At 35.5% G+C, this 27,143-nt stretch overlaps 1 protein-coding gene across 4 annotated transcripts in view; it reads left to right on the top strand.

Moving 5' to 3' along the window:
* The window catches only part of Ten-m (teneurin transmembrane protein Ten-m), a 537,959-nt gene that overhangs the window by 357,172 nt on the left and 153,644 nt on the right, over positions 1–27,143 (top strand). For 2 of the 4 annotated variants that reach the window (XM_076774719.1, XM_076774714.1), the window contains exon 2: positions 10,864–10,936. The exons of the other annotated variants lie outside the window; for them this stretch is intronic. Coding sequence is in view for 1 of the 2 variants with exons in the window: in XM_076774714.1 (XP_076630829.1) it covers positions 10,900–10,936 (37 nt within the window). In the remaining variant the exon portion in view is untranslated. The remainder of the gene's footprint in view (positions 1–10,863; positions 10,937–27,143) is intronic. 4 annotated transcript variants of the gene reach the window in all.

Genomic DNA, 27,143 nt, shown 5'->3' with positions numbered 1-27,143 from the left:
GTCGCGTCGGGAGAAAAGAAGGGAAAGAAGAAAAGAATTATCGTTCGTTCTTACCGTGGCACCTGTTGAATACGCATTCGCGTATCTACCTGTTCGTACTCTATCGGCAATTACTTGGTCGCGATGGCCAAGCGCTGCGTGTGCGTTTTACCATCGAACTGATGGGGTCTGTCTTCCATCCGTGATACCGATCTGACAAACGGTTAACAATGTCGCTTGTCGACAAGAACGAACGTTAAGGGACGATTGATATTTAATGCAAGGGAATGCCGATGCAACGAAGGCTATCGTACCATTTATCCTCGTTCCGGCGGCCATCAAGGTCAGGCGTGATCTTGCCACGTCATATATCATCGTTACGAGCAAGCCGGAATACCAGTTAAGGGTTAAAAGCTGCCTTTATCAATCCCGGCCGAGCCCTCGGGTCTTTCTCATACATCTATCGTCTCCCCAGCCCCAGACGCGCATTTCCATTAATCCTCCGCTGCTATAAGCAGACTTTAAAAGCTTGACGAGGATGATCACTGTCTTGGCCAGATATTTTCGCGGAAAAGTGATGGTCCTCGGGCGTTTTGCGCCATCGAGAGGCGTCGTTACATGGGCGACGGGTGTTGCAATAATATTTTAACGTGCATTATTATTTTTAAATTAGACCTATACTTGTTGTAATCCATTAGAAAGTTTTTATCATCAAAATTCATGTTACTTCGCGTTGAATAAATAAAATTACGTTGGCCCTAATCGATACCTAAATTTAATCGATGCGAAGAATGTCGTTCGGATGTGACCTTTAAAGGTCATTGGTTGTCTGGATATCGGAACGTTAAAAAAAAAAATGTACGAAAAGAAAAGAGGAGAGCAAAAGGGGTTTCCGGACGGAAAGGACGTGCGTGAGAAAAGTTAAAAGAATTCCTGCAAAGGACTCATCCGTTTTCGTTGAATATTCTTACTTGTTAGTAAAATGTTTGTTCTAGTTATTAGTTGATCGTTTATTTAGTTAAAAGTTTCAAACAAAATGGAAAGAGTCACAAGAGGAAGGCTTGGTCGCCCGAGAGGACCTGATAGAAGTAGGCCAAAAGCAATGGTTGATGAAGTTGTTTCTCTGACATACTTATTTTTAGTTATAAGTATATTTTCAATGCTGTATATTCGATACTCTTTGAATGCATAGAAATTCACCCTGTATTATACTCGTTAATTTGTAATATAGTTAATTTTTATAAATGATTTGTTTTAGTGATAGTTTCAGGTATTGGTAAATCTTTGATGTAACTTATTTTATGAAACATACCTGGCTGAGTGTAACCTACAAGAGAGATCAAATCGCAATTACAAAAATTAGTGTAGGCCTAATCATTCGTATTTATTAACAAATTAATGTTTCAATCCCAATATGTGGAACATGCAATATTTCGAATTCTATCGAATAGAAAACTCGTTAAAAAATAACCTGGCTTATGGGAAAATACGATTACTCAACTTTCTCAAGGAAACGACAATAATAGAAAAAGTAATGTAAGGAAGCACGTAATTGATACGAAATTAATCCACATTTTAAAAAAAGTCATTAAATAATAAAATAAATAAACGAAGTGACACTCGTCGTCGTCAGTAACAATTTGTCAAATAAAAGTATCTTGTTCAAACATGATTTCAGTTAAGCAAAAGAAAGGAACATTAAGAGAAAACAAATTACATTTTCTGAAACCAATATGACGAAATCCGCCAGTGTTTAGGGTTTCGATAAAATGAGTGTAACCAAAGGTCTTGCACTGTCCTCGTAATTTGAGGTTAGGATCCGTGAAAACGTGGCCATCTTTTCACCCGACAGACCTGTGGATGAGTAATTTGTGTCGGTCAGACGGGGTGACTCATCGTGCAAATCTTGGAAATAGTTTCGACAGTTGATGCAGGAGAACAATTGCATTCGTTCGAAAGGGTACCCAAAGTCATGTGAATCCCGGAGCAATTTCTACGGAATGCTCCGCCGCTCTTTTATCCGTGCAATTTTCCGCAAACTAACGACCCCTTTTGGGCCTGTAATTATTGGGCCGCATGAGTCATTGCGGTTCAGATTAGACCGTTACGCGAATCGATTAGCGATCTCGAGGCAAGGTTCTACGACGATCATGATAATTCGACGAGGTACCCGTCATTCTACCTGCTAGTAATGACCTTCGCCGGAGGGTCGAGTCATTCGTGGGAGGGTCGATTCTTCTATGGGACGTATCCGATGCACGAGCATGAGAAAATAATACCACCGATCCTCTAAATACTCCACGGACAATTGCGCGTTCGTTTCTGAATAATGTAGCTCGTGACTCACTGGAAAATACAGCGTGAGGTGTTCGAAGACAATGACCGTCAGTTCCGGTGTAGAAAGCTTCGCACAAAAGGAAGAAAGCGTTTGCAATGTACGGGAGATTGAAAAAGTAAAAGACGAACGTGAGGAGACCAATGTTGACAGTTTAATGAAATGACAGGTAATAATAATAATAATATGTTTTATTTACGGATAATTAATATACCAAACAGCAATAATCTAGCAAAATTAAGTAACTTTTAATAACCTTACACTATTACTATGCACAGAATAGTGGGATAAGAAGTTGCCTGCAAAACTTATTGACATTGACTATTATACAATTTATACAGTTAAATAAACCATTCTAAGAGTTAATCTAAGTATAGATAAATTTATTTAAAATAATTGTTTCAGAGATATAACTAAATTAAATGTGCATAAATACAAAAGAATTAAATATTATTATTAACACTGACTGCCATATGACTCATATGTGAGTGACAGGATTTTCCACTATGGAACTAGAAAAATTAAGTCTCAAATTGAGATGTTGAGGGAAATGAATTTGAATAGCCACCATGTATATGAGTTCTGGCACTTCGTACAGCTTCGGTGATTCGAGGAAGAAGTAGTTGATTCTAGTAGCTTCCTACATTAGTGAATGTATTTCGTTGAAATTTATTTATGAAATAGAGTTCATGAATACCTACGAAAAAGTATTAAACAACATTTCCGTAGAGCATTAAACAAATTTATTAAAAATGAAAAACAAGTCAACAAACTTAGAAAAAATTAAAAAATTTCAAATCATTCTGAAAAAATTATTTTTGGTTGCAGGGGTTAATTGCAATCATTTTTGGTGAATATACATAACCCCGAAATCCTACGTATTTCCGAGAAAAAAATTCGAGTAGGTAGACAAATTTTTCGATAAAATTAAAAAATTTCAGATCGTTCTGGAAAAATTATTTTAAATTATTTGGTTGCAGGGGTCAATTGCAATCATTTTTGGTGAATACACATATCCTTGAAATCCTACGCATTTTTGAGAAAAAAATTCTTTACCGAAAATATACTGTGTGACCAGAAATGTTTCCCCGAAATTTCACGCGAATGTATAAAAAATCATAACTCCTAAACAGATTGGGGGATTTTAATGTTTGAAAATGCAAACAACGCGTATTTTGGTAAAGAATATTTGAGAAAATTGAGATGTAAAATGAGAAACCCCCCATAAAAATGGTCCAATTTTCAAACAACCATAACTTCTACAATAGTGAGTATATTTCATTGGTCCTACCTCTTGGTATTTCCTTGGTTAACCTCATTATTGACCATCAGATGACTTATTAAAACCATAAATGAGGTCCATTAATAAATGTTGGAATTCCCAACAATTACAAATAATACAATCTACGAAGTCATTGAACTTGTTATTCGCTTCTTCCATAATTCAAGTCGCCACAAAATAAATAAAAATAAAATAAGAACTAGAATTCAGTCAAAATGAACGGTACGCGAAGCCCCGTACGTGACGTTTACGAGGAATTTTTGAAGCCTAACCCGCGGCCTTTGAATGTCAAAACGTTTCCCTCGCTTCGGCTTTAGGGCCTCCGAAAATCTAATTAACCGTGCAAGTAATTTTGATTTACGCGCACTCGGCCGCAACGACTGCGAGCGGTATCCTTTATTCTCGGAGCTACGCTGCCGCAAACCACTTTAAGGGGGATAAGTTATGTACGTGCTCGCGGTCACCTGCTACATTGGCCCTCGAGATGCTTTCGGAGCTGGTTGCGCGTGCAGGTGCATTGTGCCTGGTCGAATTCGGGCGATCTTAAGATCGCTAGCGCGTTCGCGAGAGGAGGGAGCCCGAAAACAAACCGGAAAGACAATGGAGCCAACCCGCGGGGGAGTTGAAGCAGCGGAACGCTCTCGAATGCCTCCGAGGTCGAAACGAGTCGAGAGACGCTTCCGTCCGCGAATAATCGCGTTTTGACCTCCTGTCGAATCGAGTGTTTTCGTTTCCCGTCGAGTGCCAATCGTTTTGCCCTCGCTAAAGTGATAACTAAAGGGGGAAGGATTGATTAGCTCGTACGTACAACGTACACTCTGAAACAAAAAGATTGCACGCGCATTTCAGGCGTCCAAATACTCCAAAATACAAGCCTAGTTGAGTCTTGGCTTGGATCGTTTAAATTAAATCAAATATTTCACTCTTTGAGGGGGCATTTTAGTCTTGAGTTTTAGATTTTGGTCTTTAAGACACTTTGCATACGTATTTACTTATGTATTACGTATGTTCATAATTTTTTTCAAGTGAGTATAATAAAAACTGACTGAATTATATGTCTACTAATTTTTCAAATTGTCGTAATTCCGTCTGTATTATACTTGACAACAATCCCCAACGATTGTTTATCGTATTAAGGTCAGAGATGCTAAAGATGGTTACTTAAAAGCATAAATGTTCTCTTTCAAAGTGACCACAGCAAGAAAATAATTATAAATTAAAATAACACGTACTTTGAAATAATATTTCAAATAATGTTATCTTAGAAGTGCTCAGGTCTGGTGTAGACTGCATCAAAATTTAACCACTTATTTCTTAAGCCCCTCATACACATCTGAAACTGTGTATAAATAAACGAGTGCAATGTGAAACAGAAATGATAAATATTATATCTAAAGTTATGCCAAAGAGTAACAGCTTTTAATTGTCATGTACTGTTAGATGTAGCCTAACATTCGTGTTCATACGATTCAATCTACGCGGAAATCTCTAGAATGAATTAATCGCGTAACTCGGCAACTACATTTCATAGAGACGTTTTAAAAGTAACCAGGGGGCAAAGTGTACGCCTTAATACCTAGAGAAACTAAACTGGCCGAGTGTTCGCATCATCGTCTTCTGAAAATATGCTTGTGTACCTTGAATGCGGTTTGAGGTCCCTTTCGCGCTTTTGAAACCGTATTTTCTTAAAACGTCGCCAACTTACTTTCTCCGTCGTCACCCGGAATATTCAACACGCCGCGCGTTTCATTCCACGACGAGCTCTTACCGCAAAATGAAAAAATTCACCCCTTTTCGCGCAGCCCCGGTGTCCCGTGGGAGAAACTCGGCGTTCGTCTGGATTTCTTTTTCCTTTTTTCTTTTTTTTTTCTCGTCACCGGTGTGCGATTTGTCGCAAAATGGAGCACACATACGCACACCGTACGGCGGGAGGGTGAACCCAGACTCGAATTAACATTACCGAGGGTTGCGTTTTAATCTGAGGCGTGTCGAGTTGACTCGCGTATGAGTCACGGCCGTGTTCACCGGACACCTTGCGAGTATAGAGAACCTTGAAGGGTCATTCCTCTGTGGAAGTTGCGAAATTTAGCAATTTTCATAAATGTTTCCGAAGCGAATGCTACGTTCAACGTTGCGATTCTTTTTCGTAGTTTATTCAATTACATTTTAGACATACATTCAAATTTTGTATACAAATTTTGTATAGTTTTAAGTAATGGTTTTTTACTGTTACCTTATTAGCAATAAATGTATATTTAACCCTTTGCCAAGTGAAAAAATTATGCTTCGAAAAAAACGCGTGTAAAGTATCAAATACAATGAAATCAAACGAGAAGCTATATAATATTTGTTTATTTTTACATCTTTACCTAATAGGTAAATGAAATTAAAGAGTAGATAACATTAACACTAAACCTACCGCGACCGGTCAAATGACCGTTTTTAAAATTTCGTTTAGAATTTCTAACAGACAATATTGTTTTAGCACCACTTAACTTCACGACTTTCCTTACAGTATACGTACAATGAATTTTACAATATTCACTTCTAATCTTATTGTTTATTTTCTGAGAAAAATATGTGGTCTGTCTTGCCTACCACGACCGGTCATCTGACCGGTTAAACGATTTATGTTTTTTTTGTAAAAAACTGGACATTTGGTACCAAATTCTGATTAACTTCCGATGTAAATAGGAAATATACGTATAGCAAAGACGAAAAGAGAGAATCTACAGTTTCCACTGCCTTAGAACAGTCTAACAACGCGTATTAAAAATAGTTAAACTTTAGACGCGTTTAGTTTCGAAACTATTAGTATTTTATTAATTATTGATGCATTATTAGAAGCGGCAAAACCTCCCCTTTAAAATGGTTTTTGGTTTTTGTCGATCCGACTTTCCGTTTTCGAGATATCGTAATTTATGTAAAAGGTAATTTTTAAAATTCCGCTCTCGGCCTTAGAAAAGGCTATTAACGCGCATTAAAAATACTAAAAACTTTAGACGCGTGCAGTTCCGAAACTACTAGTGTTTTATTAATAATTGAACCACTGTTAGAAGCAGCAAAGCCTCCCCTTTAAAATGGCTTTTGGTTTTTCTCGATCCGACTTTCCGTTTTCGAGATATCATCGTGTAAAGACAATCGTAATTTTTTAAATTCCGCTACGTCTGACTTTCCGCCTTATGAAAGCCTATTAACGCGTATTAAAAATACTAAAAAGTTTAGATGCGTGCAATTCCGAAACTATTAGTGTTTTATTAATTATTGAGGCATTATTAGAAGCGGCAAAGCCTCCCCTTTAAAATGGTTTTTGGTTTTTGTCGATCCGACTTTCCGTTTTCGAGATATCGTAATTTATGTAAATGGTAATTTTTTTAATTCGACTATCTTTGTCTTCGTCTAACGGAGTCGAACCTCTTTGTCGCACGTGCTTGGTGCTGACCTACCCCGCGTACGTGACTGTCGTGACCTCGTTCCGGGCGTAGTATTTCCAAGAATTTACTACGCACTGTTTTCTATCTACGCGCGCGAGGGATGAATGAACTCGCGCGAGCGCATCAAAAACGTAAACAAACCCTATCTCCGAAACTAGCCACCGCAGCGACTTGAAATTAAAATCGCTATATCTCCGGAACTAATGAAGCTATCGACTCGTACAAACGCTCATTTTAAAGGGCTTTTCATCCTCTACCTAATGAGCATATCACCTACTATAATTTTTGCTATCTTCTATGTTTCTTTTGATATTTAATTTGACGCTACATACCCAAAGAAGTTTCAGCAATTTCTACTGATCGTACGACTAGTGTACGATAAAACTGGACCATAAATTGTTTATTTAATTGAAAATTAATTTAAATACAGGATGTTTGCGTAATTACTAGTCAGCACTTTTTCTTAAATAGTTCTCTTCTCTAGAACTAACTACGGTATCGACTTAGAACAAAATTCGTTTTCAAGGGTGTTTTATCTTCTATCCGATGAATATTAAAAAATTTTTTCACATAGAAGAAAAGAACATCTTACGAATGACCATCAAAACACAACTTTCTATACATATGTAAAAATTAGAAGTACGTTACCTCGTTAAATAAAAAAAGAAAGATTGGTCATGTGACCGGTCATGGTAGGAATGGGTATACATGCAGTGCCGGTAGGTTTAGTGTTAAAAGTTGTATCGTAGGCAATTTATACCATTAACTTTAAAAATACTTGTAAAGAGAGGTCATCTATAGAATTAATAATATCGTATTAAGTTATAAACTCATAAATATTGCCAGTGTTGTAAATACAGTGTTCCCTCGTTATTGAGGGAGATACTATTCCCGGAATTGCTAAATTGATCATATTGCAGAAAAAAGTGAAAACCACTAAGAATGAATGAAATAGAGACAAATATTCAACGTTTATTTATTTAGCTAACCTAAAATTCAATACCTACACTAACTTAAAGAAAAAAAACTCCAGAATTTACAGCATTCTTTGAAAATAATACCTCAAACCTCAAATTATTTCGCTTTATTAACACTGTATTTTTTCAAATTTTTGGACAATTTGCGTTTTAACGTTTAAGCTGTTTCGACTCAACTAAGTGGCGCAGAAAACATACGACTGTGAATAGTAAACTTATAATTATATGTCTGTATATGACTCGAAATCAGAGTATCTCATATTTCTACCCTATCTCATAATCCTACCTCCTCCTCTACTCGAAATTTTCCTATAAAAATCTAACAATGCATGCTTGAACGTACGTACTTTAGTGAAACGAGAGAGAAAGAAAAATCGATTTTTTTGAAGGTGTCACAGAGAAATGTTCCCCTTAAACAGAGCATGAGGGGTTTGGCGTTGTGGCAACGCAAAGCTTCGCGACCCTGAGCTGCGGAGCTTGCCAACCCTAAAGATTGATGGTGATAGCGGGAGGGGTAACGCAAGTCATTGCCTCGGGAGAGGAAAGTTTAAAGTTTCTCCGGAACACGTATTGCCTCTTAAATACACTTAAGCTTAACAGCTTTTTTAGGTGAAGATTTGCCGGACGAACTTCGAGGTCAATCATTTCGTCGATAATAAGATTCTTGCTTAATTCTTCACGGCGCAAGAAATTTGAGGGGTTTGAGACCTTTCGTGCGCGGTGGTGGTGAAAAAGATGATTCGAAGAAAACAGTGTCGAACGAAAACATACATCGTAAAAATACAGGGTGTTCGGCCACCTCTGGAAAAAATTTGAATGGGAGATTCTAGAGGCCAAAATAAGATGAAAATCAAGAATACTAATTTGTTGATGGAGATTTCCTTAAAAAGTTATTAACGTTCAAAGTTCCGCCCGTACAGAATTTTTTTTCTAGAAAGTGGGTAGGATTTCGGGGGTGGGTCTATTCATAAAAAATTATTATAATTGACCCCCGCAACCGAAAATAATTTTTCTAAAACGATTTAAAATATTTTTTTTTCCGTCGAAAAATTTCACACCTCGAATTTTTTTCTAGAAAGTAGGTAGGATTTCGGGGGCATGTCTATTCACCAAAAATGATTGTAATTGACCCCCGCAACCGAAAATAATTTTTTCAGAATTAATTAAAAATTTTTTTTTCGTCGAAAAATTTAGGCACCTACCCGGGTCGATTTTTCTTAAAAATACCTTTTTCATTTTTAGTAATTTTGTTTGACGCCTTACAGAAAAGTTGTCTAATACTTTTTTGTAGGTACCCATGAGCTCTACTTCAGAAAAAAGTTTCATTGAAATATATTCACAATTGTAGGAGTTATGGCTGTTTGAAAATTGGACCATTTTTATGGGGTTTTTCTCATTTTGTAGGGTCAAAGACCAACTTTTCGAATATTTTTGCAATTTATACCTATTCTCCACCAAAATACGCGTGGTTTGCTTTTTTAAACATTAAAATCGTCCAATCCGTTCAGAAGTTATGACATTTTAAAGATTCGAATGAAATTTCAGGGAAGCATTTCTGGCCTCACATTAGATTTTTGGTAAAGAATTTTTTTCTCGAAAGTGGGTAGGATTTCGGGGGTATGTGTAATAACCAAAAATGATTGCAATCGACTCTTGCAACCGAAAATAATTTTTCTAAAATGATTTGAAAAATTTTTTTTTCTGCCAAAAAATTTTAACACCTACCCGATTTTTTTTCTCGAAAGTGGGTAGGATTTCAGGGATATGTCTATTCACCAAAAATGCTTATAATTGACCCCCACAACCGAAAATAATTTGTCCAGAGCCATTTGTGTTAAGATTCCACATCGGGGGGCGACCCGAATCAAGTCATACGTCCCTGTCGTTGCCTCGTCGGGACCGACGCGCGACTGTTTGGCGACGACAAGTTTGCAGTTGTTTCTTCTACGTTATAACGACATGTTTTACCTTTCCGCGACTACGACGTTTATTCATGTTATGTATAATTAATAAATCTTGTTTGTGAGTTAACACCATTTCATTTCCGAGTCTTTTAACCGGGAGCTGCCCTCCAAACAATTTGAAATTTTTGAATTTAATTGTTAATAGTTTTTTAACGGAGCTTCCATCAACAAATTGGTATTCTTGATTTTTGTCTTATTTTGGCCTCTAGAATCTCCCATTAAAATGTTTCCTAGGGGTGGCCAAATACCCTGTATACTTAGGAATTTATAGTATAAACCCTATATTTTTTAAAAACATCACACATGTTTACTATACTATAATGAAGAACATTTGTAAATTTTCTCTCATAAATAAAATCAATAGTTGTTAAATATGTGAGTCAAGGAAGAAAAGTTTCCCTTATAAAAGACGTAATAAAATAAATGGAAAAGATTATAACACAATCTTTACAAAATGTTATAATTGTGTCTCACTTTATCTTCAAACAGTCGAATACTTCATAATTTTATAAGCATTTTCACGATCCGAAATGTTCCAATAGTTTCGATACCAATTAGTATTATTTATTTCAAATTAAATTGATTAAAAGACAAAATTATTCTGCGCCAAATTCCACACAATTAAATTGATGACTTTAATATTGTTTGCATTTGTAAATTATTATATTTCGTGATTCTTTGAAAATTATTTCATATGGCTCGAAAATGGTATTTCAAATTTAATCGCGACGTCGAGAAGCAATGAGAAATGGCGTATTTACAACGAAATTTCAGATACCTGGAAAATTAATAAATTCCGTACTGTGTTGGTCGTTATATTGTTAAAGTAATTTATCCACGATCCGCTGCAAATAACTTTTCTGACAAATATTTCGAATTTCTTTTGTTCCAGGTACGTACACACGATTTTAAAATACGATGCACACTGATGCGCTCCACTAACACAGATACGGACGAGACGTCGTGTAAGTAAATACAAATATTTTATACGTTTATAGGAGAAACTTAGTTTTATAAGACATCTTTCTTCTCGAACAGTTATCACACTTTCCGCACTTCCGTGCTAATTGAAGTTTACGTCATAATTGCCTTTTTGGCGCCTTCAAAGTACAGAAATATTTGCGAAATTGTTCGTTGAACCCTTAACCCCTTGGAAAAGAATTTCTAGACGTTGAAGAGAGTTGTTGCACTTATGTATACAAGTTTTTCCATTTGTACAATATGTTTGTCATAGTAGAATAAAAGTTCATATTGTTATAATACTCAGAAAATAAGAAACTTTTAAATCGTTTTGGTTTTCGCTGTCACGATTTTAAATAAATGAAAAGGAAAACGAAATGACGAAATAAATTGGAGAATTTAATACATAAACTATACATTTTTATAAATAGAAAAAAAATGTATAATTTAAGTGAAGCTCCTGTGCATTGTAATTGTAAACAAATATATTGGCATAACTAATTTTCTGAACAAAGTCGTGGAAAGAGAATTAATAATCGTATCACCTACAATTATTTTGTTCACCTAGAATACGAAGACAATGCCTTTTCTAGTTGATATATAAAGACAACAAAATAGTGGTTCACTTTAAGCGTTAGCAAATTAAAACCATAAACTCGTATGGTGGTTACAAATAACAATACTAAGTGAAAATTGAAGAATAAGGAACATAAGCGTAGAAGTAAATACGGATAGTATATAAAATAATCACAAAGAAATAAGAATAAAAATAAAATATGTTCAAATTTTAACTTACGTAAAGAACTCTCTTCATATATTAACAAATTAAACAGGCACTAATTTAAGAAAGAAACATAAAGTCGCATAAAATGATTATAAATAATAATACAAAGTGAAAATTGAGGAATAAAAAAGTATCAGGAATATATAAAAGTAAAAGTAGGAATAAAGATAAAATGTAGACATTTTAAATATGGTAGCACAATGAATATCTAAAGAACTACATAATTCTCTGTTAATATGAGGCTTCATATAAATTATAACGATATTGTTTCGTAATAAATCGATGAGAAACTAGGAAATATGCTTCGAACGTGAAAGGTTAATCTTGAATCCTCTGCGACATACGGGAAGCGACGGGAACGAAGATGAGTAGATGACTTCGACGATGATATAGCCTCGAAGGATCATGGTCCTTAACCACAACCTGCTTTTTGACATCTGCACTCGATTTGTAAACGTGGGACCTCGAACAATTACCAGTCTGCTTTGTTTGTTTACAAGTTGCCTAAACATCGGACGGTGATTTTCCAATCTTCGCACGAACGGGTTTCGTCTTCCACAACATGTGGCAGACTTCTGTCCCGGACTCCTTAATGGCGGAATTTTATGGTTCGAGTCTGTCCCGTATCCTTGAATAGATTTGTTTTTGAGTGTCTCGGAGCCACAGATTTATCCAATCACATTTTAATGGTTTTTTAATGAATATGGAACGTTTTGTTTCAACTACCACCGGAAATCCTCCAACAAACTTTATCATAAATATAAATATTTCTGTATTTCGACCTTTTTTAGGTCGTAGCCAAGTCGAACCTCAGACCACGTTTGGGATTTCTTATTTTCGTTTTTAAATTGCAAAGTAAAAAAGAAAATTCTGACATTAAATGGAAATTAATTTATCAAATCTTTTAAATGAAATCGTTTCTTCGAACAAAATTTATTATAATAATTAACAAAAGGTTAATTCAAATGATAAAAACGAAAATAAGATTGAACGTTTTAAACTGAAATAAAATTTTAGAAATTAATTTTCAAAATGATATTTTTCTGTGATTATAAGACGACGTAAACAAAACACGAAATATTGATACTTTAAAACGCATTTCTTGAGTCTATCTCGATCGAAGCAGTAATTTCGAGGTTTTTATTTAACTTTATTTAATTTTATTTTGTCTGATAAGAGAATGAATTTCAGGAGTTCAATTATTGCAACATACAGGGTGTTCGGCCACCGCTGGGAAAAATTTTAATAGAGGACTCTAGAGGCCAAAATAAGACGAAAATCAAGAATACCAATTTCTTGACTGAGGCTTGGTTAAAAAGTTATTAAAAACTTAAATTAAAATATTTCAAATCGTTCTGGAAAAATTATTTTTAGTTGCAGGGGTCAATTGCAATCATTTTTGGTGAATAGACATACCCCCGAAATCCTACTCGGTTTCGAGAAAAAAATTCCTTACCGAAAATCTAATTTCTGGACAGAAAGGTCTGCCTGAATTTTCATGCGAATCTTTAAAACGTCATAACTTCTGAACGGATTGGACGATTTTAATGTTTAAAAAAGCAAACTACGCGTATTTTGACGGAGAATATGTTCAAATTGCAAAAATATTCGAAAAGTTAGTCCTTGACCCCGCAAAATGAGAAAAACCCCATAAAAATGGTCCAATTTTCAAACAGCCATAACTCCTACAATTGTGAATATATTTCAATGAAACTTTTTTCTGAAGTAGAGCTCATAGGTACCTACAAAAAAGTATTAGACAACTTTTCTGTAAGGCGTCAATCAAAATTACTAAAAATAAAAAAGGAAATTTTAAGAAAAATCGATAGGGGGTAGGTGCTTAAATTTTTCGACGAAAAAAAAAATTTTTAATCAATTCTGAAAAAATTATTTTCGGTTGCGGGGGTCAATTACAATCATTTTTGGTGAATAGTCATATCCCCGAAATCCTACTCTCTTCCTAGAAAAAAATTCGAGAATGTGTGAAATTTTTCGACAAAATTAAAAAATTTCAAATCGTTTTGGAAAAATTATTTTCGGTTCCGGGGGTCAATTATAATCATTTTTGGTGAATAGACATACCCTCGAAATCTTGCGCATTTTCGAGAAAAAAATTCAGAACGGTCGGAACTTTAAAAGTTAATAACTGTTTAACAAAGCCTTCTTCAACAAATTGGTATTCTTGATTTTCGTTTTATTTTGGCCTCCACAATCCCCCATCAAAATTTTTCCCAAGGGTGGCCGAACACCCTGTATTGCTACTTAAATAGAAGGATATTAGTGTTATTTATTTTAATTAACTGAATGTAAAAGTTAGATGCTGCTGAAATGAATGTAAATGTTACCCCATTTTTTTAATTTGATATGAATAATAGAGAGAAACGTCCATTTAAACATTTTCTAAGGAATTTTGCTTTGTGATCAGAAAAGGAGAGATTGAACGAAATCATATCCCGAGGGGAAAGATTGGATTCTAATTGTGAGAAACTCTCTTCATCCACGTGGCTTAGAAAGCTCAACCGGTATTGGCAATATTATTGTACGGAACAGTCGAGAAGCGTATTGAGTCCACTCTCGAGGACATCAAGCGAGAAGCAACAATCGCGCCTTGCACTTCCGCGAAACCGTTGTTGGTTAAACGGGAATCTCCTTAAATCTGGCCTAGAATTTTACCTGCTTTCGAACGACCGACAATTCGACCGTACACTTCTACGTTGAACCGTGTGCGAAGCTGTTTGTGCAGCCGTCTCAAATCTATCGGAACAGAGATCTTCCGGGCCACGACTCTAAAGTCTTGTCTTACTCGGTGTTTATCGAAGCAATTTTCCGCTAACCGAGCGAAATGGCGTTCATACGGACGTCGTGACCATTCAACGATCCTTCAACGCTTCGTGACTCGCGGAGAAAAATGTTTCCGGTTCCTTAGCCCCGACGATGTTTACTTTCGTCTTGATTATAGTTGTCTCGTCTTTTATTGCCGAGCCACTTCAGACAGAAAGTTTCCAATCTGAAGAGTCTCCAAACGGAAAACTATTAGTCCTCTGTTCTTGTACTTGATCGTTAAACCTGAACATTAATCACGACAGAAACGACTGTCAAAATACAAATATTTTTAGAATATATCCTTAGTCGTACTGTTTTGTATTTGAGCCGTTTATTTTGGAAGTGTAATAATAAAATTTTATGAGATCCCAGCTTTTTTATTTTGTTGCATAGTGTTATCAAAGTAACAGTTGAGTTATCAATGTGCAATGAATTTGTTATAAACACAAAATAGCGCCTGTCCACAGAAAGATAGAAACGCGACTTTTTAAAGACTAAAAAATACTGACGGTGAATGAATAAATTGGTTTAAAATATGTTGGATGAGATTTTTGAGAAACGATCCATATAAGTTATTCTGCAAAACGACAACAAACGAGGCTGCACCATTCAAAACATTGGATTTACTATCGCAACGGGGAAGCCCGAAAACTTTAATAATATCAAGTTGGCACCACTATATAAAAAAAACAAGACGACTCACAAACCTAAAATACAAGGACTTAATGGATTTATTACATTATATACCACCATAGTTATTTTAAATCCCTCTCGCATACACAAACTGGAGAAGACGGAATAATAATTAATAAAACAATATTAATTTTAATGTAAAAATTATTTAACAAAGAATAGAAGTTGAATATTTTTTTGATCTTATAACATAAAAGTGTATACATTTATTTTTATTTCAAGGGAAATTTACTTTTTCTATGGACTTGTGCTTTCTTAAGAATTGAAAACGTCATTTCATTGATTTTTAAAGTGACATAAATCCAATCATAGTCATCAAAAACATATTATTTCTTAAATAATATTAATTATGCTAATTGGAATGATACATTTGGCACTCTTAGAAACCCAAAAACATTATTCTACTATATCATCTGTTACCCATATTTTTAAATTTAATCCAACGTAAACCCTTCAATATCTCGATTCGAACATAAATCGATTCACGCCACTTTCAAAATAAACGGCTCATTTAAAAACAATGGAAGAAGTACGAAAATTTTGAACATGAAATAAATTGAAATTTTCACATTTGAAGAATCAACGCAAACGTACGAATCAGCCCAATAGATATAATTATTATACAAAGTTAAGTGTATTGTAGGTACAATAACTATGAAAAGGTAAATGTGTTGTAGATGTAATTATTGAAAAAAGTTAATTCCAGGTGTAATTATAATAAAAGGGTAAACGATTTATCTCGTAAATTCCATAAACGAAACGCAAATTTCGGTTAGCAGAGATGACGGAAAGCGATAATAGCATCTCTGGGTAATCGGTATTCTCCCGGGAAGCTCTCCGCTGACCCGGCCGCCATCGTGGCGTCTTCGTTAGGGTTAAACGAATGCTAACACTATTTTCCAACGATCGCCAGGGTGGTCTCGTCACAGATCGGTAAGCTCCTCTCGCTCCCGAATAGCCTCTCAAGGTACCTAAAATTACGGTGTCCGACACTGGCGGCCTATCGGTCGTTAACGACTCAATTTCCCATCCACGATCGTGGCTGGTCAGTACGGTTGTTTGTTTTCCTAATTTTCCGTGGTTCAGGTAAACAGACTTTGGCGACAGCGCGCCGGGTCTACGTTCCTCAGAATCGACGTTGTAACGCGAGGAACCTGAAAGGGGCTAATTGTGTCTACCGAAAAATTAGGATCGCCGACCCGTACTTCAAACATCCCGTCAGAAAGGAATTCCCTCTGAAGATTTCCCTGCGGAAAGGTAACCGGGCCTAATTTAGACCGTCGCTTCTGTTTCTGTAGCTATCGTTCAACTTGGTTGATTATAAACCAAATAGCAACATTGGTGGAAATATTCCTTGGCAGCGTTTCTTAATATTAGGGAAGATTTCGACAAAGTTTCAGACTTCTGCGATATAAACAATGTTGGAGACGAAATTTTAAGACAAACTGCATCGGTGATTTCTAGACGGAGACGCAAAAGAATGTAATAATTATTTATTTGATTGAGTAAATAAATATTTCTTCAACAAGTCAAACGTGTCGTTCTGTCCCAATAATTTTATTATTCACTGTATGTTTGATATACCAACCACCTTCAATAAAATAGCTATTTTTCAGCTTAGTTGATTATAAACCAAATAGCAACATTGGTGGAAATATTCCTTGGCAGCGTTTCTTAATATTAGAGAAGATTTCGACAAAGTTTCAAACTTCTGCGATATAAACAATGTTGGAGACGAAATTTTAAGACAAACTGCATCGGTGATTTCTAGACGGACACGCAAAAGAATGTAGTAATTATTTATTTCATTATAATTGAGTAAATGAATATTTCTTCAACAAGTCAAACGTGTCGTTCTGTCCCAATAATTTTATTATTCACTGTACGTTTGATGTACCAACCACCTTCAACAAGACGAGACGGCAAACAAAAGCAAACACCCAACCGATGAAACGGATCGAACGTCAATGTTAACAATCGATGAATAAAGACGAAACTATCCATTTACAATCTCGTCTCGTTGGACAAAGTGTAGCAACCGTTTCGAATGAAAGAGCTATAATGGCAGCAAATGAAAAGCCTGTAGTAGCATTGGAATACCTCCAAGAACATCTGAATCAAATGCAAATATAGTTGTCCAAACGTCGAATAAAGGCTAACGAAACTAAATCGATGCATGTGGATTTCAACAAAAGTGCTTGCCCAATCCTGCTAAATAACGAGTCTATACTAAGATTTGCTTATTCTTTGGATTAAATATAGATAAAAGATTTAATTGGAAACTTTATATTCGACAAAAGAATATCGAATAAAAATAATGTAAAGAAAAATATGTATTGGTTACTCGATTGAGAATAAATTGCTTCTATGCAAAATTTAATTCTAAAGATGTAGTTAGTTTTGTTGCAGTATTTTTGATCGTAAATGGTGTTTCTCAGATTTTGGAGTGGGCAGTCTTCGTTTTTTTGATGGTATTTTACGAGAGAAAAATGTGAAAACATACTTCAAACAAATTTACAGATATCTACAGTGATCCCTCGTTAATGTTCGTTGGCTCGGAACGTTATCGAGGGAGGTGTAATATTCCAAAAATTGTCGACTCTGACCTCTGCTAGGCTTGATCGCGAAGAGAAAGAAATAGAAAGAAATGTTCAACGTTTGTTTATACTAAAGATTTTAAAATCGTTCAAAAATCAAAGTATGTATGTACTTTCTTTTACAAACTGCATGATTTTCGTATGGTGGCTCAACTTTAAAACAGTGAAGATTAATTTGTTAATAACGTTACGACTTTTAACACATTCACCAGCAATCATCAATCTATTCTTTCGTATTGCATTTTTAATTGCTTCTAATACTTACGTATCTCTTCTTTATTTTTAAATTCGGTATCCAAAGCAAGCGTGTAACGTCAACTAAATCTATCGATGTTTACATTTTTTCATGCTCAAGCAATGTTTTTTCACAAAAGTTTCTACCGTTCCAATACTTTTGTGGTGATCGTATAGTCGATATTTTCAAAACATGATTTATAAACATTGTTGACGTTATTAAATGTCTGTCAAACTTGCGTATTACTACTGTTTTGAAACTTTGTTTTTAAATAATTAGAAACTAGCGTACCCATAATTTGTCGTAGACCTTATTTTTAGAGTCTCGTTAAAATTCAAGATTTCTGTTTAGATTTATTTTCTTTGACATCTAGTCTTAAAAATGAACTTTTTTAACTCCTCACTGAGACTAAAATGTTGATTTTAGTCCATTTCAAATTATATACATAACTTAAAATTTGTTTGAATACTTATTTCTGTAAGCTTGCTAAAATTCATAGTTGTTATTCGAATTTATTTTCCTCGACTTGAAAATAAATTATTCTAGTTCCATAGTGAAAAATCATGTCAATGCGTTAAACGTTTCATCGGGCAGCGCCAGCGTTCGTATACTTGCGTGTGGCTCGCCGTAGAAGCGACAACAATGACATCCCCTTTCAAGACACGATCCATCATCCAATTTATTTACTCCTTTTATAACTTGCATGTTGTAAAAACCAGTTTAGACTATGAAAAAGAAAGATAAATACAAACTTTCCGTGGACCGGATAAACAGACGCCTAAAAGGGGCTAATTGTGCCTACCGAGAAATCAGGATCGCCAGGCCGTACTCCAAACATCTCGTCCGAATGGAGTCCCTTTTTCTGCCTGGAACGCCTAGAGATATCCCTGCGGAGGGGTAAAAAAAATATTCACCCAGCAGGAGATGCCGCGTCTGGCGTCCAGGAGGCCCGGACGAACCGTGCGTCCATTGTCCTGTGCTCAGACTCCCCGTCAGGTCTGTTTAGGCTTTAAATGCAAATCCTTCGCGTGGACAATACCTGGCAAGATTGGCGTGAACTGTTCGTTTTTGGGCGGCGGGCAACGTGTGCAACAGACATTTGCACCGATATTGCGAGGTTTCCGTTTTCCTTCTTTTTTGAGACCTTCCAGCGAGCGTGCCGTCCCCGCAGTCTTAGGTTCGCGCGTTGGCCAAATTGTTGGTGTGTCGCGGCGTGCGTACCACGTGTCGCCGATCGGCGCTAGAGAGGAGGTCCGCCAAACGGAACAATAGGCCGCTACGTGACGAAGAACAGTCGGCGACAGATCTTGGAACAGATGGATCGAGAAGATAACTGGAATAACGCTCGGGATCCAGATGAAATCTGGTAACACTCGGCACGTTCCGAACGAATAAAGGAGAACCTTGCCGCCGCGGAACTTTTACGACGCTCGAAAGATCCCGTCGTGTCACTCGATAACGAATCGTGCTACTTTCCGCCCTCGACTTTACAGCGCGTCTTCCATTCGAATTCTGACGGATAAGTTTAACGATAAAAAATAAGTAAAAAGCGAAATACCAGTCGTTTCTTATTTGTATCGACGATTGAAAGAATTACCCAGCTGCATTCGTACAAAGGCATCATCTTTTTCCAATTTCTACAATTACAACACCCATCTTGTTAGTCAAAATATAGTCACTTATAATTATAAGTTTACTGTTTCAATCATTTTATTGAAAATTTGTATCCATTGGTGCAGTCCTCTCCCTTGCAAATGTCAGTACTACCTGAGGAGGACACTCGTTTATTGCACCCCCTGAGCGTCTCGTTAAGCTAAGAACAGCATTTTCGTTTTCTAAAACTACATTAATTAAACACATACTTAGGTCGATACTCTATCGTATTTATTTAGCAAATAAACATTCAACAATTTAGCAAATTACAAAAAATGTTGCCTATAGTAAATTCAATAATTGTATTTATTCAAGCATTGTTATTGACAAATACACATAAGAACGAAACCAAGTTGTCTTTTTATATTTTAAAAATATGCGATAATAGTTTGGATAATATTCCACGTGATAATTTCTACTACTTGCATATTTAGTATATCTTTCGTACATATGTGCATATTTTGTGTGCATATAAGCATATGTTCTTTGCGTAACTTATGTGCACAAACATCAGCGGTCTATAATTATTCATGATATTCCAATAAGCCAAATATATCGGATTAAGGTATTTCGGGCACAATTATAGAAGTCAATATATATCGTCAATGTATATCGATTTATTCTTATTAAGAAAATTGAAATTGGTATACATGTTTAGGATTGGACGAGGGAGAAATTTATGCAGTGCTTTAATTGCAGAGATTATTTCAGTCAAATGTGATTTATATACGTTTCCACACGCTACACCGGTACGGTATATTAGAAAGCGACGAAGATGGCCCAAATGAAACATAATACTACGTGTTTCGGGTTTGTACGCGAGTCACGTAAAAGCTGTACATCCTGTGGACCTGAGGCACGATCCCCAACCCGACATCCAGATGGACCACGGTAGCATGACACTTCTTAACACAAACAATACCAGCTGTGATTCAGGAAAGTACGAAGAACTCCTGGTTTTGACATCAGTCTATGTTAAGAAAACATTCGTTGCCATGGAATACTAAGACAAAAATAACATTCCGTCTTGTGGCGTTAATTGAAGTTGGGTTTAGAAACAGTTGTACCTTGTCTTATACGATTAGACGCTCACTTTCTCATGGCGTCTACAATTTTTCCTAATATTCGTAATAAAAACGTTACAGTAATAATAATAATATCGAGCATTGTGTATTTAACTTTATTTTGTGTAACTTTATAAGTCGATATTTTTAATTGTAATATACTTTTACCTCTCTCTACAGTTTCTATTTGTAAAAATCAACTTAATACCATTAATACATTCCAGTACATTAGCGAATAAAAATGATAATTCAACCGATCGCTGATAATAATACTTCTAAGTTATTGCTTGAGTTTTCAAACTGTAGGCAACCGCCATATTGTATGACAGTTAGATCGTTGGACAGCCATATTGTCTGTTATGTGGCTTATGGGAGAACAAGAATTGCGTGGGCCTGAATAGCTCTATGGATAGTCTCGATTCTTTTTCTCGAAATAACACGATCATCTTTCTGCAAAATTTCTTTTAACGTTTTTATTATACATATTTGAAGACCGTTTACATTTCATACCAGTGTAATTACGTACTTATACTGGTATTCCTGGTTTGCAGAGTGTGGTTGTGGATAAGCAATTTAACTGCCTGCATTCTCTTACAGCACTTTAATATATGAAGAACGCTTTGTTTTGAACAATTTCTCATTACAGTGACTGGATTAGAACTGACGGACGATAGACAATACAAAACTGAAAACATACTTTACATATTACAACATACGATGTCACGATTAGTATATACCGATCGAATGCTTTTAAACCTAACTTCATTTTATTCTCGTCCAAAAGTTTTCTCGTCACTATTACGTTCATTTTATACTGAATGATTTTCGTACCAATTTTCACAAGCAATATATCATATTTAAGTAAAGTGTGGTTCGCTCAAGGATGATAATAAATTTTGAAAAAGAGAAGACCATCGAAATGTGAACTCTGTAAACGTGACCCAGGTAGTACAAAACATTTAATTGAAAAGTACTCGAAAATAGATAGGACAAGTAATATTTGGAATAGAACAAGTAGTTGATGATACCTCGAACGACAAAATAATGATTACCACTTGTAGATAGAAAAATTCAAGCAGATGCATACTATCGTAGATAGAATGAATGAAATAGGTATAGAAAAAATAAAAATATTGGGTAAATTGAGATATACAGGGTGTTCGGCCATCTCTGGGAAAAATTTTAGTGAGAGATTCTAGAGGCCAAAATAAGACGAAAATCAAGAATATCAATTTCTTGATTGAAGTTTCGTTAAAAAGTTATTACAAAATTAAATTTAAAAATTTCAAATCATTCTGAACAAAGTATTTTCAGTTAAGAGGGTCAATTATAATAATTTTTCAAAACTCTGCGTACTTTCGAGAAAAAAATTCGAGTAGGTGCTGAAATTTTTCGGTGAAAAAAAAATTTCAAATCATTCTGGAAAAATGATTTTCGGCTGTAAGGGTCAATTACAGTCATTATTGATCATTATACATACCAACGAAATTCTACCCACTTTTGAGAAAAAAATTTCTTACTGAAAATATAATATGTGACCAGAAAAATTACTCTGAAATTTCATGCATCTCTTTAAAACATCATAACTTTTGAACGGATTGGAGGATTTTTATGTTTCAAAAGGCAAACAACGCGTATTTAGGTGAAGAATATATAGAAATTCCAAGAATATTCGAAAAGTTGTTCTTTAACCCCGTAAAGTGAGAAAACCCCCATAAAAATAGTACAATTTACAAGCAACTATACCTCCTACAATAGTGAATATATTTCAATGAAACTTTTTTCTGAAGTAGAGCTTATGGATACCTACAAAAAAGTATTAGACAACTTTTCTATATAGCGTCAAACAAAATTACTAAAAATCAAAAACGAATTTTTAAGAAAAATCAACAGGGGATAGGGTGCTGAAATTTTTTGGCGAAAAAGAAAATTTCAAATCATTCTGGAAAAATTATTTTCGATTGTGAAGGTCAATTACAATCATTTTTAGTGAATAGACACGCCCCCAAAATCTTACGCATTTCAACAAATTAGTAATCTTGATTTTTGTCTTATTTTGATCTCTAGAATCTCCCATTAAAATTTTTACCAGGGATGGCTAAACACCCTGTATAGTAAGTAGAGTCTTATTACGTATTAATATAGTGCAATATTTGTACTAGATAAATTACAGATAAAGCAAATGAAGAAGATATAAGAGAACATAAACAAACTTCTGCGGTAGAAACCAAATATCTGGTAGCAAAAGGATGAGAAAGTATACGTTCCGTGCGTATTTGTCTCTGGATGCGTAAGCACTGCTGGTAAAGTATCGTCAGTTATTATCCGAAAACGGTCGTTTAGGGTGAAAGAAATTCCTGTCGCGTAGCTGAATATACCAAGCGACGTAAAAGCAACACCATGACGGAGTACCGAGGGACGCGGGATGCAGGGGATTAGCAATTTCTCGAAGTGCGGCTGTGTTACGTCCCTGGGGCATCGTATTGCCCCCACATACCAATCGATGGTGCCATCAATCACTCACACTCCGCACTCAAAGCAGAAATCTTTCTTTGGATTTCTCACTCGACCGCATAGTAAGTCGTCGAGTGTACCGACGAGAAGTCTGCTTAACTTCCTACTCTGCATTTTAATAATTCCAAATTCGAGAAGAAATATTAACTACTACATTTAGAAAAATAAAATTGATTAAATCTTGATTAAAAAAGCAATATAACAAAACTGATTACACTATTATATGTCTCTCTAAACACCATGCAACTTTGATGTAAAACATCTTTTCATACAACAAATAATTTATGAGTTAGTTTATTGTAGCTCGTCATTTTCACTCGAGGGGTTAACGAAATTGATAGATTATTTTAGGTGGTTTATTACTATTTATATTGATGTAGAAAGTTTTAGATGTGGACAGCATCGATTTTAATGAAAGGTGGTAAAAATGTATGTATGAAAATTGAAAGATCTTGGCACACGGTGAGAACTGTAGAGAGTTTTTCGTTTCGTATGTAAGACTATAAACTAGGATATGATATCCAGGATTATGATTCAAGATGGTGTTTCACTGTGAAAGAAGTGTGCGTATGTAAGGATTGAATTTCATAAAGACTTGTGGTGAAGTAATATTGAATATCGATTTTGTATCGCATCTCATACATATAGACGTATATTAATACTTTCTCACAATAGTAGTTGTAAAATTTCCCATTATGGGGAAAAATACAAGTAGCAGAGAATGTTTCACGACAAGACTCAAAAGACAATAAAAATAGAAATGTGGTCACTTGATAACTTCAGTACAAAATCGCCATTTTTAAACTTTTTAAATTGTCTAAAATTCCATTTTGCAGTGAAAAATCCGAAAACGTCTTCAGATAGAATGTTCATGATTTTTTTCATAATTTTCAAGAAAAGAAATGGAATTTAAATTGTAAATTACGTTTTTCTCGTAACTACCCAAATAGTAGAAGTAACGGGTTAATATTTAGCATAAAAAATTTCCTTTGGAGAGCCTATTCATAATATGCCCAAAGTTGAATTTGGTTTGGGGGCATTTTTATCATACTTATTCAACAGATATTAAGAAAGATCTATATTTTCGTTTTCTTTTAAGCTTTCTGTATTTTATTATACGAGCAAACAGCTTTCACAGAGACCTTAGGTTAAAAGAAAATGGAGATGCATCTTACTAATTATATTTGCATTACGTTAGAGTGGTCGTTAAATAAATAAATAATACAGAATATTTTGAGGAAACGCTCGGTGCCGACGTGCTCCGGGGAAACTTTATCGGAATTCACCCTATTCCCTTAGCATATTTGGATATCATTGAGCCGTGTGGAAGTGTGCGTTAATGCTAGGCTGTTTCGCGCGTTTGATAGAACGGGGAGGATTTAAGGACCCTCCTGTATTCGCGAGCTTATAATTGTCTGAGTATGCGTAGATTCGACGAAATCTTCGTCACGCACGGGCTGCGTCTGTTTGGTCCGTGGAATTACGCAAACACCCACCGCGAATACCGAACAAATGCCTGGCATCGGTTAGGCCGATGCACCACCGAAGGGTGGAAATCCCAGCGAGCTTCCGTCGAGGGTGGTGCATTGGAAATTTCGTATTCCGCGCGCCGTGTCTTTCGTTTCGCGTTATCTCTTCTTTTTCTGCTACTCGCCTTTCTTCACCCCCCCCCCCCCCTCACTCGTTAACATCCATCGACAATGAACATGCGAACTATATTCAGTAGCAGTTCAGTCGAGAGTTAGAGTTCCATTTATGTACGAAAACGTACGAATTGCAATTAGTCTTTGCAAACAGTTGCGTAAAGAGGGCTGTTGAGGTTACATTGTGTTTCGTCTACGCTACGGAATTCTATTCCGTAATGACTCCTCGAGTGGTTCAAGTTTTCAAAACTTCTCAAATTTCCATTTTATTATCTTTGAACGCGTGGCGATAATCCACTTCAAAAGACGCGAACAGAAACCACTCGACACTTTGCTGGCCGGCTATTTCGAGTCGAAACTATCCCTTTACTATTTTTTAAAACGTCTAAATGAATTTCGAAAAACTTTGTTTACAGATTTATTTAATAATTTTTTGGATACGGTATAATTTCAATTGGGTAAGGTTCACAAAAATTTTCTTCTCTGTCGCCGGAATTTTTTGCAAACTTGTTCATTAAAATGTACAAATATAAAGTACGAAATTCATTACAACATAATAAACTTAGCTGCTTTTTATGAAATGATACGCGTACATAAATGTGATTTATCGAAGTTATCGAAAAAAACCAACGACATCACGTTGATATCACCGGACGTGAAAGTGTTAACAGATATGGTTTGTATTATTTTCTTTTTGTAAATAATGCTGCAGTAAATTTTTAATCATATAATCCGAATTATGACCTTAAACCACAATTAGAGAATAGGATTAAGTCAGACTTCAAAAATGTAAATGGATATGTAACTTCACAGTTACGCTGGATTATAAAGGGTTCAATTAGGAAATGGTAAATAGTTATTAGTAATAATATCGTAGGACGATTGTCTTAAACATACTAGCCTAAAAACAGCTTAACAAGTCGTTAGTTCTCGAATGGTGTGTTAGTCACTTTTTATAAATTACAAATTGCACCTACTTTGTTCATCAAACAGTTCAACAAGGTGTAAAGTATTAATAAAGCTAGAATACGAATCAAACTGTCGAGGACCTAGACTCTAGGTAACTCTGAAAGTGACAAACAAGTTTAGATTAAGTTAACTTTTATTTGGCATCACTAGTTCTCTCTAGATGTCGCTGTCTCTGCAGCTATTTCATATAGTTTTATAGATTGCAAAATATTTAATTCGATAATTAAGCAGATTCTAAGTAATAGAATCTCATAAAATTCGAAACAATCTATTTTGTAATTGCATTTTATGTAAATACAAGCTTTAGGTGCTGAAACTTCAAGTTAAGTTTTTTCACTGACATATGTGCAATGCAAGCAATAATGGCGTTTCATAGAATTAATGCAGATGTTCGAAAAGTGTATTATTGTCGTGACGTTTGGTATCAAGACATAGTAATTTTATTCTGTTCCGACCTGAGTGTAAAATAGGACAATTATTTTAAAAAAGGACAAAATCGAAGTTAGAAGAAATAAATAAATCTAAAGAACTGTTACTTGAAGTAAAGAACTGTCCTCTGAAATTGTTGGAATCATTTTGCGACGTAATAAAGAAGTACTTCGACTGCTAGTAGTCAGAAACTATACAACACATACATCATACAATTAGGTAACCTTTAACGAATTAATAAAGGACGGATGATCACTGTAGTTATATCAGATTTTCTATTCACTGGTTCTCAGTGTATAACATTTAAAGAATCAATCGTATTTTATAGTTTCTGTCGCGTCGTTACATGTTTGAATTTGAAGGTTGAAGCCTGGAGTCTTTACATCTTAATCCATCGTAACTTCGAAACAATGATTCGTACGGTCTTCTTTTATCTAAGACTTTTCGTCTGCATTATGATCCGGATTTACTACCTGAGTATTAGACGCATACAGTCCTCTGACCACCCTGTACAACGAGAAGGGAAGACGCCGCTTACGCGCCTAATCGGCGTGTTCAGCGAGACTAATCGGACTTTCGGTTCGTAGGGACATCTGTTATGGTCGGACCGGATGCTTCTTCCACGCAAGCACGACGCAAATGTATTTGTCATACTCCTGACTTTCGGCGTCGTCGCGGTGCTCCGAGGAATTAGAGGGACACTTATTCAAACACGCGCCGGTTAAAAGTGGTCCCCTTCTCTGTTACCTCGGCAGCATTCATCGTCAGCTTTGTGCTTACACTGACGAGTTACACCGTGTCAGCTTGC

The sequence above is a fragment of the Colletes latitarsis genome, chromosome 10 (genome assembly GCF_051014445.1).
Source record: "Colletes latitarsis isolate SP2378_abdomen chromosome 10, iyColLati1, whole genome shotgun sequence".
In the NCBI taxonomy this organism is placed as follows: Eukaryota; Metazoa; Arthropoda; class Insecta; order Hymenoptera; family Colletidae; genus Colletes; species Colletes latitarsis.
The sequence above is the reverse complement of the archived record's forward strand: the minus strand, read 5'-3'. Positions and strand labels throughout refer to the sequence as shown.